Source organism: Lathyrus oleraceus, chromosome 5 (genome assembly GCF_024323335.1).
Source record: "Lathyrus oleraceus cultivar Zhongwan6 chromosome 5, CAAS_Psat_ZW6_1.0, whole genome shotgun sequence".
Lineage (NCBI taxonomy): Eukaryota > Viridiplantae > Streptophyta > Magnoliopsida > Fabales > Fabaceae > Lathyrus > Lathyrus oleraceus.
Window position 1 is genome coordinate 286,473,867 of NC_066583.1, and position 19,487 is coordinate 286,493,353.

Here is a 19,487-nt window from a genome sequence, read left to right on the forward strand (position 1 = left end):
GAGATCTAGGGACAATACTTTCTGGTACAATGGAGAGAGATGGAGGATCTATTCATAGGCCCCCAATTTTGGATGGTTCTAACTATGACTATTGGAAACCTCGAATGGTAGCTTTTTTAAAATCTCTTGATAACAAGGCTTGGAAGGCTGTGTTGACAGGCTAGGTGCACCCTGTAGTTACTAAAGAAGGAGAAGCCACTGCTTAGAAAAAGCCTGAAGAACAATGGTCCAAGGAGGAGGACGACCTTGCCCTTGGAAATTCTAAAGCATTGAATGCCATCTTCAATGGAGTGGACAATAACATCTTCAGATTAGTAAACACCTGTGAAGTAGCTAAAGATGCTTGGGACATTCTCAAAACCACTCATGAAGGCACCTCTAGAGTGAAAATGTCTAGACTACAGCTTCTCACCACCAAGTTTGAAAACTTAAGGATGAAAGAAGATGAAAATATTCATGAATTCTACATGAGTATCCTTGAAATTGCCAATGCCTCTGGGGCTTTGGGTGAGAAAATGTCAGATGAAAAGTTAGTAAGAAAAATACTCAGATCACTCCCCAAGAGATTTGCTATGAAAGTAACAGCCATAGAAGAATCTCAAGACATCTCAAATATGAGAGTTGATGAGCTAATTGGATCCCTCCAAACATTTGAGATGGGAATATGTGATGGAGCTGAAAAGAAAGCCAAGAGCATAGCATTTATGTCAAACACTGAAGAGGAAGATGAGGAAGGTGGTCAACAGACTGATGAAAAAGGTAGATGTGAGAGCAAAGGGCAATGTCAAGAACATCACATATGACATCAGTAAATCCAACAGCTCTGGTAAGAAAACAAAGTCTGAAGAAAAGCCCAAAGATGTCCAGTGCTATGAGTGTAATGTGTATGGTCATATTAAAACTGAATGTGGGACCTACCTCAAGAAACAAAAGAGGAGTCTTGTGGCCTCTTGGTCTGATGGAAGTGAAACAGAAGAAGCTACAAACCATGTGACTGCATTGACAGGAAGATGGGGGTCTGAGGAAGAGTCAATTGATGATGAAAGAACCTTTGAAGAGCTGGCCACTACCTACAAAGAGTTGTGCCACAGAAGTGCAGGAGTGTGCAGACAAGTTGAAAGCCAGAAGAAAGTGATAGCTCAGCTGGAAAGTGAAAAGGAAGAGTTTGTGGAAACCATCTCAAAATTGAAGACTGAAGTTGTATTCTTGAATTCCAAACTAGATGAGATGACTAAGTATGTAAGAATGCTTAACAATGGATCTTCCATCTTAGACAAGATTCTCCAGACTGGCCAAATAACAGGAAACAAATCTGGCATTGGATTCAAGGCTGAGTGCAGTTACACTGGTTGCAAACCAAAATCCAAACCTAAGTGCAGCCATGTTAAAAACAAACCTGAGATGTCACATCAGATGTCACAACAGTGAAAAGGGAAGCATCAAAGATGGAAATGCCAATACTGTGGAAAATTTGGCCACCTGAAGCCCTTATGCTATAAGCTATGTGGCTATCCTGGCCCTGTTCAGTCTCAATACCAATCAAGGCCCAAGCATCACAAGACTGTCAAAAAAAAGCAATGGGTTCCTAAGACAAAGGTCACAAGTCTAATAGCTCACACTTACCTCAGAGTTTCAGCCAAAGAAGATTGGTATTTTGACAGTGGTTGCTCCAGACATATGACTGGGAACAAAAATCTGCTAACTGAACTTCATCCTCATGCCATGAGTTATGTTACCTTTGGTGGTGGTGCAAAGGGTGAAATCAAGGGAATGGGTAGGCTGGATTGCCCTAGAGTTCCTGACCTTGATGATGTCCTACTTGTTAAGGGTTTAACTGCTAATATTATAAGCATCAGTCAACTGTGTGATCAAGGTCTGAATGTAAACTTCACTAGAACTGAATGTCTGATTACTAACAAAGAAAATAAAGTAATCATGAAGGGAGTTAGGTCCAAAGACAACGGCTACATGTGGAGCTCTCAAGAAACTGGATACTCTTCAATGTGTACCTTAGCCAAAGAAGAAGAAGTGAAGATATGGCATCAAAGATTGGGCCATCTGCACCTTAAAGGTATGAAGAGGATCATATCAGTTGAAGCTGTTAGAGGAATTCCCAACTTAAAGATTGATGAGGGAAAAATCTGTGGAGAATGTCAGATTGGAAAACAAACAAGGATGTCACACCAGAGGCTCAGACATGACACAACTACCAAAGTCCTGGAACTCCTTCATATGGACTTGATGGGACCCATGCAAGTAGAAAGCCTTGGTGGGAAGAAATATGGATATGTGGTGGTGGATGATTTCTTCAGATACACCTGGATCAATTTTATAAGAGAAAAATCTGATGTATTTGAAGTCTTTAAGGAGCTTTGTCTGAAACTTCAAAGGGAAAAAGAAAGTCTTGTTGTCAAAATTAGAAGTGATCATGGGAAGGAGTCTGAGAACAGCAAATTTGCTGAATTCTGCTCTTCAGAAGGAATTCATCATGAGTTCTCATCTCCCATCACTCCCCAGCAAAATGGTGTGGTGGAAAGAAAAAATAGGACTCTTCAAGAATCAGCCAGAGCTATGATTCATGCTAAAAAATTGCCCTATCATTTTTGGGCTGAAGCCATGAACACAACCTGCTATGTTCACAACTGAGTGACATTAAAGAAAGGGACTCCCACAATCCTTTATGAAGTCTGGAAAGGAAGAAAACCTACAGTCAAATACTTCCATGTATTTGGTAGCAAATGCTATATCCTGGATGATCATGAGCAAAGAAGGAAGATGGATCCCAAAAGTGATGAAGGAATATTTCTAGGCAATTCAACAAACAGCAGAGCTTACAGGGTCTTTAATTCCAGGACTAATGTATTGATGGAATCCATTAATGTTGTGGTTGATGACCAACATACGAATGTCACAGACGATATCGAGACATCTCTGAATGATTCTCCAGCTGACTTCTCAAACAAAAATAAGGAAGAAGAACCTCCTCAAGCTGAACCTGAAGATGACAAAATCAACAAGGGACCCTCTATCAGAATTCAGAAGGATCATCCCAAAGATCTTATCATAGGAGATCCAGATAAAGGAGTCACTACTAGATCAAGGGAACTGATCTCACATGGCTGCTTTGTGTCAAAGATTGAACCCAGAAATATCAAGGAAGCCTTAACTGATGAGTTCTGGATCAATGCCATGCAAGAGGAGTTAGGCCAATTCAAGAGGAATGAAGTATGGTAATTGGTTCCTAGACCTGAAGGAGTAAATGTCATAGGAACAAAATGGGTATATAAGAATAAATCTAATGAACAAGGGGTTGTTACTAAAAACAAAGCTAGATTAGTAGCTCAAGGATATACTCAAGTTGAAGGAGTAGACTTTGATGAAACATTTGCTCCTGTAGCTCGCCTTGAGTCCATTAGACTATTGCTTGGAGTGGCATGTATTCTGAAATTCAAGCTATTTCAAATGGATGTAAAAATTGCCTTCCTGAATGGCTACTTAAATGAAGAGGTATATCTTGAACAGCCTAAAGGATTCACAGATCCAAATCTTCCACAACATGTGTACAGATTAAAGAAAGCCCTTTATGGGTTGAAGCAAGCTCCCAGGGCTTGGAATGAGAGACTCACAGTGTTCCTCACTGACAATGGGTACAGGAAAGGAGGTATTGACAAAACTCTATTTGTGAAGAATGAAGGAGGAAAGCTCATGGTGGCACAAATATATGTAGATGACATTGTATTTGGTGGGATGTCAGAATAGATTGTTGAACATTTTGTTAGACAAATGCAATCTGAGTTTGAGATGAGCCTTGTTGGAGAACTGACCTACTTTCTTGGGCTACAAGTCAAACAGATGGAAGACTCTATCTTCTTATCTCAAAGCAAGTAAGCCAAGAACATTGTGAAGAAGTTTGGCATGGAAAATGCAAGCCATAAAAGGACACCTGCTCCTACTCATGTGAAGATCTCCAAAGACGAAAATGGTGTCAGTGTAGATCAGAGTCTATATAGAAGCATTATAGGAAGCCTGCTATATCTCACAGCAAGCAGACCTGACATTGCATTTGCTGTAGGTGTTTGTGCTAGGTATCAAGCTGAACCAAAAGTCAGTCACATAAACCAAGTGAAGAGAATACTGAAATATGTCAATGGCACCAGTGACTATGGGATGTTGTATACTCATGGATCTGGATCCATGTTGACTGGTTACTATGATGCTGACTGGGTTGGAAGTGTTGATGATAGGAAAAGCACATCTAGGGGATGCTTCTTTTGGGGGAACAATCTGATTTCATGGTTTAGCAAGAAACAAAACTGTGTATCTCTATCCATTGCTGAAGCTGATTACATAGCAGCTGGGAGTAGCTGTTCTCAACTGGTCTGGATGAAGCAGATGTTGTCTGAATATAATGTCACACAAGAAGTCATGACATTATACTGTGATAACCTGAGTGCCATAAATATTTCCAAAAATCCTATTCAACATAGCAGGAAAAAGCACATTGACATTCGTCATCACTTCATCAGAGAACTTATAGAAGAGAAGATCATAACTCTGGAGCATGTTACTACTGAAAAGCAATCAGCAGACATTTTCACTAAAGCTTTGGATGCCAATCAATTTGAATGTTTAAGGGGGGAGTTGGGGATCTGTGTTCATGAGAACCTATAACAAGTAAAGGAGTTTGTGGTTATCCCAGAGGATATTTCTGGCTGGGTAAACTGTGTTGTGGCGAAGACTAGACTGTGTGGCTGGAAGCTATTCTGTTGCTAGTGTTTGAAAGACTGAAGTTTTACTGTTTTTGAAAAAGGTCACCTTTGGTCAATTTTGACTAAAAAGGGGGAGAAGTGCTGATATGGAAGCTGTTGTGGAAATTGTGAGATGTATATAGCTCGAAGTGCACAGGTGTTAAAACAGAATGTTGTTCTGTTTACAGATGTCAAAGAGGATGTCTGATATGGTGCACAGGTGGTGTTGTTGAAGCAGATGTCATAATGACATTCTGGCTGGTACAGGTGCTGGAGTTACAGCAAATGTTATGTTCATGGAGACTGTTTGTTGTGTGCACAGATTTAGGGGGAGAAGGAGTACCCTTGTGCATTTGTGTGTCTTACTAGTTGAATCCATAACTAGTAATTCTGTTTGTGTTGCACAAATTTAGGGGGAGGAGAAGTACCCTTGTGCATGTGTGTATTACTAGTAGCTATAGCTAGTAATTGGTTTGCTTCTGCTGCTGTTTAAACTACTGTTAAGTTGTTTAACTGCTGATAGTTTACCTTGTGAACAAAAAGGACAGATATATGTTTTAGCTAAAATTTGCCAAAGGGGGAGTTTGTTGATACTAAGTGTTGGCAGCAATTTTGGTAAAACAAAGAATGTTCACAAGATGTTATGTGTGATGTCTTAACATGAGATATCCTATGTACCTGCTGGAGTTCAAGAACTTGTTCATGCAGGATTGTTTCAGAATGCCACATACAATGCCATGGCTTCTGATATTGGATGCACCTGCTGGAGCTTAAATGAAAGACATGTTCATGCATGATTGTTTCAGATGACATACACAAGGTCATGGCATCTGATATGGTTGTACCTACTGGAAGTTATAAAAGGAATTATTGGATTATGCAGGATTTTTCTAGGATGTCAGACCCGATGTCACGACATCCTGTACACAGAACATTCAGTATGAATGTCTGGTGTTTTGTGATTGCACAATTAATGGCAATCTTTGTATGATTGAAGATCTGATTAGCTGGCGCATTCAATCATGGATTACAACCAGATTTACTTTTTTCCAAGGAGATCTAACCAGCTGTTATAAAAAGATTTGATTGGAAAATAGATTTAGGGTTTTCAAGATGTCCAAGCCCAGCTGAAAGCTTCTATAAAAAGGGACTTAGAAAACCTGTTTGCACACACAACCAATACTGAGCGAAATATAGAGAGAGAGCTAGAGTTTGTGTCTGTTTAGTCATAAGACTTGTAAGCCATTCAAGTCATCCATTGATGATTGAATTGGACTGATTTGTGGTTGTAATTTGTCACTCTAAAGCTGTTAAGCAAGAGTGTGTGTCTTCTTGATCAAAGTTGTGAAGCAAGATCAAGAGTGTGTCTTCTTGATTGAAACTGTGAAGTAAAATCAAGAGTGTGTAATTGAAAAGTATTTTCTTTTCTCAAGGGATTGTTGTTTAAGATCACAGGTGTGATTGTAGGGAAGTGAGTGGGTTTTCATATCTAAGAGTGCATAGGTAGAAATTGCACGGGTAGAGATTAGGTGAGAAAGACTGTAACTTGTTGAAGTGTACGGAGAGTCTTTGAACTAATTCTATTTTAGTGAATTTCCTTCCTGGCTTGGTAGCCCCCAGACGTAGGTGTGTTGCACCGAACTGGGTTAACAATTGCTTGTGTCATTTGCTTTACCATTCTGTATCTTTATCCTATGTGTGTTAACAGATATTAGTGTCGTGACATTACCTTCGACATCTTATATCTGATACCAGAATTTCAGAGGCTCCTTATGAAGGACATTTTGGAGGAACCAGAACTGCTACCAAGGTTCTTCAATCGGGTTATTTCTGGGCCTCTGTTTTTAAAGATGCTCATGATTTGATAAAGAGTTGTAATAAATGTCAAAGAGTATGGTATATCTCCATGAGGAAAGAAATGTCTCTCACTAACATCCTTGAAATATAACCTTTTTATGTATGGGGCATTGACTTCATGGGGACATTCCCTCAATATTTTGGAAATTTGTACATATTGGTGGTTGTAGACTATGTCTCTAAGTGGATATAGGCACTAGCAACTCCAACTAATAATGCTAGGGTGGTGACCAAATTTTTGATTAAAAACATTTTTACTAGACATGGCACCCCTAGAGCAATCATTAGTGATGAGGGAGCCTATTTTTGAAATAAGTTATTTGAAAATTTAATGGAAAAATATGGAGTCAAACACAGTTGTTATAGCCTACCATCCACAATGTAGTGGGAAAGCTGAAATTTCTAATAGAGAGATAAAAATAATTTTGGAAAAGGTTGTTAACCCCTCAAGGAAGGACTGGTGTAAGCATTTGGATGATGCTCTATGGACATATAGGACAACTTACAAAACTCCTATAGGCGTGTCTCATTATAGACTTGTCTAGGGTAAGACTTGCCATTTACCAATTGAGTTAGAACACAAAGCATTTTGGCCTGCCAAAAATTTGAATTTGAATTTATCTAATGATGGTCAAGCTAGAATGCTCCAACTCAATGAACTGGAGGAACATCGGTTGTTCTCCTATGAAAATGTTGAGCTGTATAAGGAAAAGGTAAAAAGGTGCCACGACAGTAAATGCTAGAAAAGAGAATTAGTAGAAGACCAACATGTTCTTTTGTTCAATTCCAGACTTAAGTTTTTTCTAGAAAAACTTAAGTTTAAGTGGTTTAGCCCCTTCAAATTGATTAAAATTTATCCTCATGGGACAATAGACTTATTGAATTAGGGAACATGTGAAGAGTTCAAGGTAAATGGACAAAGAGTTAAGGCTTATCTTAGTGAATCCTTGCACAACACAAGGGTCACTTTGGATTTACATGAATCTTCTTGAATTTGTTGTAGTCAGGCTACAAGACTATAAAATAGCGTTATTGGGAGGCAGCCGAACTTTACTTTTATTTTATTAAGTTTGTTTATTTTTCAGATGGTTTTGATTGATGGAGAAAAATGGGAAAGGTCAAAGTCAAGTGTTGTCATGTCTGTGAGCTAAGGGTTAAACATGAAAAAGGAAGCCATTATTGTCTCTTTAAATTCAGTGAAAACAAGGAAAAGTGGAAGTTTTGCTAAAAAAGGAAACATGCTAATAAGAAAAATTAAACGAGAGAGAGAGAGAGAGAGAGAGAGAGAGAGAGAGAGAGAGAATGACCATGCGCGTAGATAGGCTATTGAGCCTTGTGCATGATGTCACCTTTGGACATGCTTATTAATTGTGTTGTATCCACACTTCATAATTTTGGATGTTGCCACAAGTAACCACTCTTTAACCTAGCCAATTCATCTTCCTTATCTTTCTTAGCATTTTCAAAATTTAAACCGTACCTTTTGTTTTCCCTCTCTCTCTTACATTCCCTTTTAAAATGTGCAATCCACCACTTCCATCATCATATTCTCTCAACTCCTAAAAGATCATAAACCATCAACCTTTCTTTCTTCCTAAATTGTTTCTCAAAGACTTCCTCCCTACTTTCCATCTCACTCATTCTCAAACAACCCGTTATCTCCAAACACTCAAACCCTAATATCATCCTGAAGCCCACCTACACCCAAGGACGCTACAAATCTAGTGCCCACAAAAATGTCACTCATGTGGTAGACTACTCAGATGATGATATGTCTAATGGTGAAACCTTCATAAATAGTGATTCCATCCAGCGATTAACTGATTATTTCTCAAAGATGAGCATGCATTCTTAAAGAGGTTTCATCTTGGACATTCAATATGAAAACCTGAGTCTCCCTAGAGATATGGGAAAGTTGGTTGAAACGAGGAAGTGTACCAGGTTTTCCAGCAATCGTAACCCTACAACATTCAGATTTTGAAGGAGTTCTACTCGAATTTAGTTGACACCACCAACAAAAAGGTTGAAGTGGTGGTTAGAGGTGTGAAGGTATCTTATTCTGAAGAAACCATTAATATGTTGTTCAAATTAGGACCAGTTGAAGACATGTGCCAAGAACTCTTTGTGGCCCCTGGTGATGCTGATTACGATGTGTACATGGAATCTCTGTGCAACCCAGACACTAAGCGGGTAGAAACTAGTGAAGAGAAGAGCGTGAAGAGAATGTATTTGCGTTTAGAACCCAAAGTGTGGTATCAATTTATTAAGCAATCCCTGTGACCAACAACACACAATGAAACTATAAACATACCAATATTAGTGTTTCTTCACTACATCACTTTTGGAGAGGGCATCAATATGGAAAAGATTATTGTTCAAGAGATTCAAGCCTGGTCTAAAAATAAAGAAGGTATAATGTATTTCCCTTGTTTAATCTCTACTCTCTACAAGAGGCATGGTGTACCTCAAAAGTCCACTAATGAGATATGCGACCCTCAAGCTGCCTTTGATAAGGTTGCAATCCAGACCCTTATGAAGCCAAAAAGGAGAAGAGGCAACCTGAGGTGAGGCAGGAGTCGACAAGGGCTGAAACCAACTTCGAGACAGACCAGGTATTGTGGAAGGTGTTGCTGCAGATGCAAAAGGATCAGAGGAATTTTTATAAATTTTGAAAAGAGAAGTTTGAGTGGGAGAAGAAATTAAATGAGTGGAATTATAATGATGAAGCTATGCAAGTTTTCCCAGATCATATTCTTGGGGACCTTGAAGAAAAAATTAATCAACACCGGGACATTGAGGAAGTCAATAAAAAGAAGAAAGGAAAAAAGCAGAAAAAGGTTGCGTCTTCTGGTGCACCAGTAGCGTCTAGATCTGGAATGCCCAAAGAGAACAATGTTGAGAAGCCAAGGAAAAAGGCCAGAAAGGACAAGAAGCCCAAACAAGTGAACACTAGTGGCGTGCCTGAGGGAGAGACTACTAGGAAAAATGAAAAAGAAGAGAGAAGTGTTGTTGAAGAGAGTCATGATGAGGATGAGAGAACATTAAAGGAATTGTTGACACAAGTTGCCAAGGACAAAAAGGAGATGATGGTTGGCGCATCTGTAAGGGTGCAAGATAAAAAGAGCATTGAAGAAGAAGAAGAAAAAGTTGGTGATAATAAAGAGGAAGTGCAAGATGATAAAATTCATGAAGAGGAGAATGAGGATGAAAAGATTGACGATGATACTGGTAGTGAGAAGGATGCAAATGAAGAGGTAGGAAATGACTTGAATGGCCAGTGGGAGGGTTGGACCATTGCGAAAGAGGAAGGGAAAGTTGTTAAGGAAGAGAAGGATTCAATTGAAGACTCACACAAATTTGAGTCTGAAGAAGAATCTAAGGAGGAGATGAATTCTGATGTGACATATGTTGTCACTCTGGAAAAAGTAAAGAAACCAGTGAAGGATAGCACTCCTGCTCCAGCAAAGGTTGCACAAAATAAGAAATCCCCTACCAAAGGCAAGCCTCCAACCAAGCCCAAGTACCCCCCCCCCCCCCTAAGAAAGATTAATCTAAGCAAGTTAAGGTGCCTATAACTGTCACGACTGAAGCTGTCTCTGAGGCACCAAATACTTCAAAGAAAGAACCTCTGCCAGAGCGTACCCAAAAGGAGGCTAGAAAGAAGAAGAAGGAATATCATGCTTTGAGGAAGAGTAACATGCTTAATGCTTAGATGGTATTTCTCTTGACCTTAATTGAGAGGAAACTAATGACACGTCCCATTTCATCAATTGACAGTGAGGAAAATGTCCTTACTTTAAGTTTGGGGGAGTGGAGACCAATGTTGTGACCTTGCCCCATCGAATAATAAATTCTCAATTCTCATCATATGTTTGTTGCCTATTTTTTAAAGTTGTTAGTTTTAAATTTATTTGTTTAGTTGTGGTTTGGCGGTCTTCAGCCATATTTTGAATTAATTAAACTTTGTTGGTTTTTGGTTGTTATTTCATTGTTATTTTTATGTTAAAAAATAAAAAATAAAAACAGAGAAAACAAATGGACTACAACCCCTATAAGACAGACAACTCTAGCAAACTTAGGAAAAATCTACTAGGACTGTGACAATGTTGAAAACAAGGTTTTGATTTCTAATAAATTGCACCTTCTTGTATTTCTGATAACCTCAGTCACGCCTTTAGTAGTTAGAAAAATAGATAGCCTTTTGACAATTTTGAATTGTTTTAAAGTATGGAATAAGAGTTCGCCGTAGAATTTAGTTAGGGGAGGATAATACTGTTGTTTAGGATCTAGTATATTTGACACACTGCATATGTAAATAAACACACCAAAGTGTGTAGATGAAGTAAGCCAAAGTGCACTTCTTGAATAAGTTCATGTGCACAAAACTGGAGAAGCAAGTCTTTATAAAAAGTTCATGTGCATGAAACTAGAGGAACAATAGATGTATTCACCATTAGTACCAGGTTGGACTGATTACAAGTGAGATCCTATCAGGGGAAAAGATGGAGAATCTTCCTAACTTATCAATAAAATGCATGTGTGATCCTAAGTACAAAAGTATGAAAATAGAATAGTAAAAAACCCCAACTGAAACTGAAAATTGAAATCTTGGACCATAGAATAAGGCAACCTAAGTTAAATATAGGCTAGCTATCTTGAATGAAGAGTATTGGCGTGACATGTAGCATCATTAATGCATAGAGCACACACAGACTTTTGATCTAGCTTCAGGGCTAAGTTATGCCAATCTTTGAAAATAGCCCTTCGAGATGATTTATGGGTTGAAGGTGAGTTTGTGTTGCCTGAAAAGGTGGTTATTTGGAAAGAGACGTTTCTCTGTCGTTACTTGTTGCATCACCTAGGGACAGGTAATGGTTCAATTTTGGGGATGTGATAACCCATATTTAATGAATTATTACATGCTTTAGTTGTTTTTAATTCATACCTTTGTTTTGATGTGTTTGTTGCTTGATTTAAGGTTAACTCTGTCGAGCTGAGGCAAGACTACAAAGCACAACACCTAGGAACACAAACTGAAGCAAAAAGATGAACTCTGCCAAAGAAGAAAAATGTAGAAAGTAGATGGGTTCCTAGGACAGACGTGGAAGGATTGATGCATTGGAGGGGATCTTTGGGTTTCATTTAAGCAAATTCATTTGAATCAAGTGGATAAGACCAAGGGGCTTCAGAAGACAAAAGAATGTATAATAGTACACCCACAACTCTGTATACTCTGCAAGAAAAGGACATTGTCGCCTTCACCTTGTTGTGGCAGTCTGTCACAAGACACCTTGTCTCCCACAATTGTTCCCTTGTACCTGATTCCTTGCATGCTAACCAGAAGAAATGATGTGAAGGCACTGATTCATGTAATAAACCCTGAAGGCTTATAAATAGACACTGATGGAGATTGAAAAGGAGAGTTCAGTATTATTCAAAATCACAATACAGAAGGTAATAGTGTGAGGGTAGTGAAGAGAAAAGAGAAAGTTTCTTCTTCTCGCCATTCCCTGTACCAGCTGATGTGCCCTGACGCGACTGGATTCACCTCTTTCTGATTATCCATTTCAAGGAGTCTTCAAGTTACTCTTAGTCTTACATTTCTTTTTTAGAATTTGTTTAAGAATGTAACTTTTGAGGACCATGTATGTAGTTTGTACTCAACTCATCTTGAGCTAAATCTTTTGTATGTTGAGCAATGAAAAGTTAATGTTATGGTGCTTTTATCTTAAGTGATATGTTATTTAGTGACTTATTTTATTATGTGTTAACTTGCTTACAGATATGATTTTTTGAGTGATCAACTTAGAAAAAGATAATAGCTTGTTGTTGTGAGAGATCCAACAACAAGTGGATTTCATAATAAAAGTAGTTGAAAAGAGTAGGATAGAGATACTCACTTGATTAGATCACTTAGAGATTAGATCACTTAGAGATAAGGAACTATAACTATAAGGAGTCTCAGAATACAAATAAACGTATTTTAGGGTTATAAGTGTGACTTAAAGATTTGTTCCCTTGCTATATTCATACATGCTTTGATGTTGTAGAAATACACATCTAGATCACTCTGCCATTTCCTGGCACGACACTATACATCATGAACACTTAATCACTTCACTAACATTAATTGACCTTGGCTCAACATGCACTCTCTTGATATCTTTTCACTCTTACCTAGCGTTGTCTAGATCTGATAAAAACAAGAAAACTGAACTTGTGACATTCATAGATTATTTTTATCCTTGCTCATGCTTAATTTAAAAAAAAAAAAAAAAATTATACAAAATCAACTTAAGTAACATTCACTCCTTATGGGTACAATGTCCTTATTTTTTTATCACTTATTACTTTAAAAAATACATGTATACTTGCATGTGACATATTTTCAAACAACAATAAAATATATGCTAAAATGATATAAATCTAAACCTATATAAACTTAAACATAAAAATCATGAAGAGGAAAATGTAAAATAAATTAAAAATAGAAAATAAATGAAAAGAAACACCCTGAATAATTCCATATGAAATCTAAAGCTAAAGGTTAATTAAAAATGATAGGATTTTCTAATTCCTTTTACAAAGAAAATAAACTAAACTCGGTTGGATGTAACTTAAAATATATACTTTTTGACGTGTAACTAAAAATATAACTTTTTTACATGTAAAATAAAACTCATAAAAAAATATAAGCAAATTTGACTGTGAAAATTAAAAGAATAAAGTCTAACTAAATTTCACATTAAAACGAAAATGACCATCTACTTTTTTTTATGTTCTCTCTCATTCAAACACTCAATCAAAATTTAAGGGTATATATTGTGGGTTATACTTAGTATTCATGAAAAACAAATGGTGAAGTAAGAATAACCAAAGAAAAAAGAAATCATTATCTTATACTAACCTTGAAATTGCAGTTTTCATTTGCCATGGAAAACAGTCACCTACTATACGAATAAGAGATCAACACATCAACGTGACAATTACCATATTTAATCAAAAACAATTATATCATTTAAGTTGTTACAAAAGAAACAAAAATAATTTGCCATATTTTGCAATTTTTTGTTGAGAAAAATAATAACAAAGAAATATATTTAATTACTATAAAAAAGAATTAAAAAAATCAAGAATGTCTTTCTCCACTTTCACAAAAACACAAATAGCATGCATACAAATTGCTTACATGTGAAGAAAAAAAACAGAAACAACAAAGTCAAGATTAGAGAATCTTCAATCTTTAATTGAAGTATTGAGAAAGGACTAATGCAAATAATTTTGAGTTTTTTAGTGTGCACAATTTTTTATTGGTTAAATTAACATTAATAATAGCTATATGCGTAATTTTATATAAACAATAAACGTGCTACATGCATAACTTTTTTTTTAAAATATGACATTACAGTGATTTATAGCATTATAATAAATTATACTATAAATCATGTGATCATAAATAACATTTATATTATATCTTCTGTACCTGTTTGTTCTCTTTTTATAATATGTATAGGAAGGAAGTAAAACAATGTTAAGAAATAAATAAAGTAAAAAAATCTTGGAAATTGTGCGGTAAATTTAATACAAATTCATATTTAATGATTTTATTGTTTTTTCCAATAAAAATTATTTGTGAGTTTTTAAACTTGTGTCCCAAAAGCACAAGTTAACGTTACTCTTATTTTAATTTAATTTTAATCTAAATTTAAATTATTTATGTAATAAACTCTATGAATATAAATTAATTTATGTATAAATTTATTAACCTATATTATCATTTAGATATTTAACTTATTTAACTATAATATAATTCTATTAAAAGTATATTATGAGTTCACATAAAATAATATATAAGAAACATAATATATAAATATAATTTCATCATATGATCACTTCACTAATATAAATGGCTTACAATTTTTTATTGGTTAAATTATAATTCTTTCTATCCTAATGATAACATCCTTTAAAAATATTTGTTAATGTGAGTTTTTCTAAAACAAATGAGATTATAATATCGTTTAATGATAAAATTGTAAATACTGATAATCCATCACTTAGTTAACAATACCTGGTGTTCTTGTTAATAGTTACTTAATATACTCACAAAAATCTGCACAAACGTTTTGAGAAATTCTTTAATTCTCTTTGAAATTTTGAATCAAAATGTTTTAACTCAATTCCAAATTCAACTCTTTGATCAACAATATATTTTATTGGTGAAATGCATGTCTTATGCAGTATATTATAAGAATGTAATAGTACAAAGAAATTGAAAAGAGATGAAAAATAAGAGTATAGAAATATGTCACAATAAACTAACCGAATATAATACGAAGACATACTTTGATCTTTTTTTTAAAATAACCAATTTTTTTAAAAATAATTTTAAAATAATAAATTTTTTAATTTTTTCTTTTGAAATAACCACATTTAAAAGAGGATGTACCAGATGAACCGGCGCACTCTTAATAGATCAAGAGGAGGCGTTCAAGGCATTGACGCCTGCATTGGCCCTCATGAGTAGGCGTCAATGCCTCTGGCGTCTGCATGATGCATGTGGTGTATGTGCCAATTCATCTGGCGCATACACCATTGTATTTTTTTTATTTATCAAATAATAAAAAATAATGTAAAAAAAATTATTCATGATATAATAAATGTTACATGAGATTGACAAAAATTTAATGACCGGCCCGATCGAAACGTCCCCCTGTTCCACATCCAGATGCGTTAATTTGTCTCCGAGTTCTCCTACGATTTTCCTGAGGTGTTTGGGGTCTTTGTGTGATGATTTGATCGAATGATGGCTGGTGTGAAGGTCCGACAGAAGTTCCAGCGATATTTGACAGATGTGTCATCATTTGTTCCCAATATCCTGAGGGGCTCTAGTTAACGGCGCTTCTGTAATGGAGTTCGGTGTCCATGTCATCGTAGTTAGGTCGATGGGGTTGGGTGGATTGCGGACGATATAGTTTCCCAAATTAGGACATTGAATCTTTTTGGAAACAAAGAAATGGTTTTTGGGGTGTACTATAGTTAAACAATGGTTGTGTGTTTTTATGGGATGTTTGAGTGGTCATTGGTGGGGGGCTACGATGAAGTGACCCATATGAATCATCTGGGCTATAGACGGTTGTGGTTGCAGCGTATGGTTGTTGGTGGGTAGGATTTGATTCTTGGTTTTGTGGTTGGGTGGGTGGCATGAATGGATTGCGACGTTGGGTGGTTGGTTGTTGGGTGGATGGCATGAACGGGTTGCGAGGTTGGGTGTTTGGTTGTTGTGTGTATGTCGTAGGTTCATGTTCTGAGGTTGGTTGTTGGGTTTGGGTGGTTTGACATTGGTGTTGGGCGGGGAATTGTTGTGGGGCGTACGATGACGAAGCTAGTTGGCGTGAATCCATCAAATGTCGTGGCTCATACACAAATTGTTGAGTTGTTACCGACCTAAACCATGTCATATATTGTTGAGTTGGTTTTGCACCATGGATGACTGGTTCGTTTAAGATGTGTTGTCGTTGATTCCTCCATTGACGACACATCTAGTCTCTCCAGTTTGAATTATCTCATTGTGCATCAACTCTTTTTTGATGCCAATTCCCCAAATACGTAGGAGGTCCTGGAATCTGTTGTTGCATGCCGAACTGCAGTTTGACCCGGTCACTCTGGTGCATTTCCACAGTAGTGAACCGGATAATCAGTGTCTTTGCTGTCCAAACTACAACGTCGTCATGGTTCACATCATGATCAAGACCTATATATGGCCTCTAGAAAAATTGTAAAATAATACGAAACGATTAGATGATAAATAATTTGATAAGTATTTTTAAATTAAAATATAGTTGCGTAGGAGTATTACATCGTCAGGTCCAATATGGTCTAATAGATTGTGATAAACTACAATAGCGTGTTTCAGACACCTATTGTAGTTCATCCCCCTTACTGACCACCTTAGATAAAAAAAAATTGAAAAATGTTATTTACAATTAATTGTAATATAAAATATAATTAATTAAATGGTAAAGTGTTACACTTACTTTATTGCAATGGGAACATGAATGAGTTCTCATTTATCGGGACAAGTGGCGACATTCTTGACCAACCCCATGCTTGTAGTAAATACGCACATGAAAAAAATGTAAAAGTATTCTTTTTTGCAGTTTTACATATTGCACTATATAGATGGGCCAACACAACTAAACCCCAACTATATGTGCTTACCTTATTAATGTTGCGTAACAAAGGTAAATACATAATATTTACTGAATTACCTGTACTTTCTGGAAATAAAAAATTACCAAATAAAATCATAATATAACACCGAGCTTTAATTACTTTATCGTACTCGGTTGATTCTTCGGACAATATTATACTCGCATAATATTGTTTAAGGTATTTTAAATTTATACCTTGCCCCCTTGCTTGACCGGATGACTCTCCCTCAGTTTGGTCGTCACACAAAGGGGCACCCAATAATTCATTGCAGATAGAGTTGTCCTGGTTTACTCTACCATTCACGGTCTTACCATGTATACGGAGACCCAACAACATGTATATGTCCTCAAGTGTGACGGTACACTCACCGATAGGAAGGTGAAATGTGTGCGTCTCAGGTCTCCACCTCTCCAACAAAGCAAGAATGAACTTGTAGTCCACCGAGTACGAGACAATGTTGAGGAGATTTCCAAATCCACATCCTCTAACATATGGTTCTATCAAAGGTTTGTGGGGTACATATTCATGTACATGGCATCGAAAACGTGTTGGGTCCTAATAACATATAAGTAAGAAATACAATAAGAAGAAGTAATATATAATACACACATAGATAACAAAATGTTGGTGTAAGCCCTAGAGGCCAATACTTTTGGTACTTGTATCGAATTATTTATTAATAATAAAATGTTTTTTCTTTATTATGTTTGTTTAATAAAGTCCCTAGAATAGCTAGTCCGTTTAATGTATCAAGTGTGACTTAATCATGAGATCACATTAAACATAAGGACACTATTCTTAAAGTATCCGTAGTCGAGCTTTATTGTGAAGTGAGATAACATTAAAGCATTAAGACTATTATGTATATAGACTGATGATCACATCTCATGGATCATGGATAAGGAGTTATCAAGTCTTAAACATAGGTATGAATATTAAGAGTAATATTTATACTAGATTGACCCGCTATGAGAATACTATATAGAATGTTATGCAAAGTGTCATAAGTTATTCTCATGGTGATAATGGTGTATACCACCCTTCGACCTGAAATCACTATGGATCCTAGATGTAGAGTCGAGTGCCTTATTGTTGATCAAACATTGTCCGTAACTGGATGACCATAAAGACAGTTGATGGGTACTCCACGAAGCATGCTAAGGGACATGAGTGACCTAGATGGAATTTGCCCATCATGCGTAACAGGATAAATGTCTATGGGCCTAATATTGAACTGGACAAGGATGACACGGTCTATGCCTTGTGTTCAATATAGACACAAGGGAAAAAGGGTAATTGTACACATAAGTATTATCACAAAAGGATTTGTCAGATCACATGACATTTTCGTGTATTGGGTAGCAGTGATGTGTTGCTAGATACCGCTCACCGTTTATTATGTTAAATACGTGATTTAATATAATTGTCAATGCCGCGAAAACCTACAGGGTCACACATAAAAAGACGGATTGATGAGAGATAGAGTAACTAAGGAATACCGTAATGTACGGTGCACTTAAGTGAATTGTAGAACATCGTAAGGTACGGTGTACTTAAGTAGAATACGAAATATGGTAAGGTACCACGAGCTTAAGTGATTTTGGCATATTATAAGATATGGGCCACATACACTTGAGTGGGTTTTTTAGCTTGCAGCCCACACAAGTGGTTCTATAAATAGAACCCTTGTGTAGAAGCATTTGTGCAGTTGCAATTTCATTTCTCTCTCTCTCTCACACACACTCAAAGCCTTCATTCGTAGCAGCTAACACTGAGATTGAAGAAATCCGTTCGTGTGGACTGAGTAGAGGCGTTGTCATCTTTCAACGTTCGTGATCGCTCTGTAGATCTGCATTAAAGGTTACAATCGCCACAAGAGGTAACGATTCTATCACTGATCATGCCCATTCGTAAGGATCACTAAAGGAGAAATTTTAAATTCCGCTGCGTTTTTGATCGCTATTCTCCTTCACAAAGGTATACGACTTAAAAATGGAATAAGTAAAAAGAGAGTGATAACATAAAAATGCTGAGGTATTCTCGAGTAATCCTCTGTGTTCATCACCCATAGTCAACAAAGACATAATTTGATGTTGTAGAGCTTTAGTGTGGCAGAGAAAGAGTGTGGTAAAGAAAGAGTATAGATGATTAGTATTGGAGATTATTTGATGTTCTGATTTGAAGCCTATTTATAGATGAGTGAGTCTTACTAGGTTTGTAACCTACGCAACATGTGTTTGGTTGCATGCATGACAAAGTAGAGTAGCCCTTTCTCTTGGCGTCTACATGTGAATATTCATATGCAAGGAAGAGTCGCCCTTGCTCTTCGCGCCTATGACTCTTTGTCATTAAGAGGAGCCCTAGCTCTTGGCACCTAGGTTGCTTTATGCGCCTAAGGAATGGGCTCCTATTTGAACTATTAGGGAAGATATTATCTTGTGAGATTCCTTGTCACAAAGATTTCTTGGGCGCATGCATTGTGTGTTCTTGTCATTCTTGTCACTGCATGTGTATTCTTGTCACTGCATGCATGGTCAAGTCTGTGCAGACGAACCGAGTGATCAATGCATTCAACGTTTACGCTATTTAAGTGCATTTAAATAACATATCAATGCATTCAATTCCAGTATAGAAAAGAAAGTTAGAATTATAAAAATGTCTTCCTCA

At 36.6% G+C, this 19,487-nt stretch overlaps 1 protein-coding gene across 1 annotated transcript; it reads left to right on the plus strand.

The window, feature by feature from the left end:
* Positions 1–9,334: 9,334 nt before the first annotated feature.
* Positions 9,335–10,317, plus strand: LOC127080229 (uncharacterized). Its single transcript, XM_051020556.1, has 2 exons — positions 9,335–10,103; positions 10,196–10,317. The coding sequence occupies exons 1-2, from the start codon at positions 9,335–9,337 to the stop codon at positions 10,315–10,317; spliced, it is 891 nt and encodes a 296-aa protein (XP_050876513.1).
* The last annotated feature ends 9,170 nt before the right edge of the window (positions 10,318–19,487 follow it).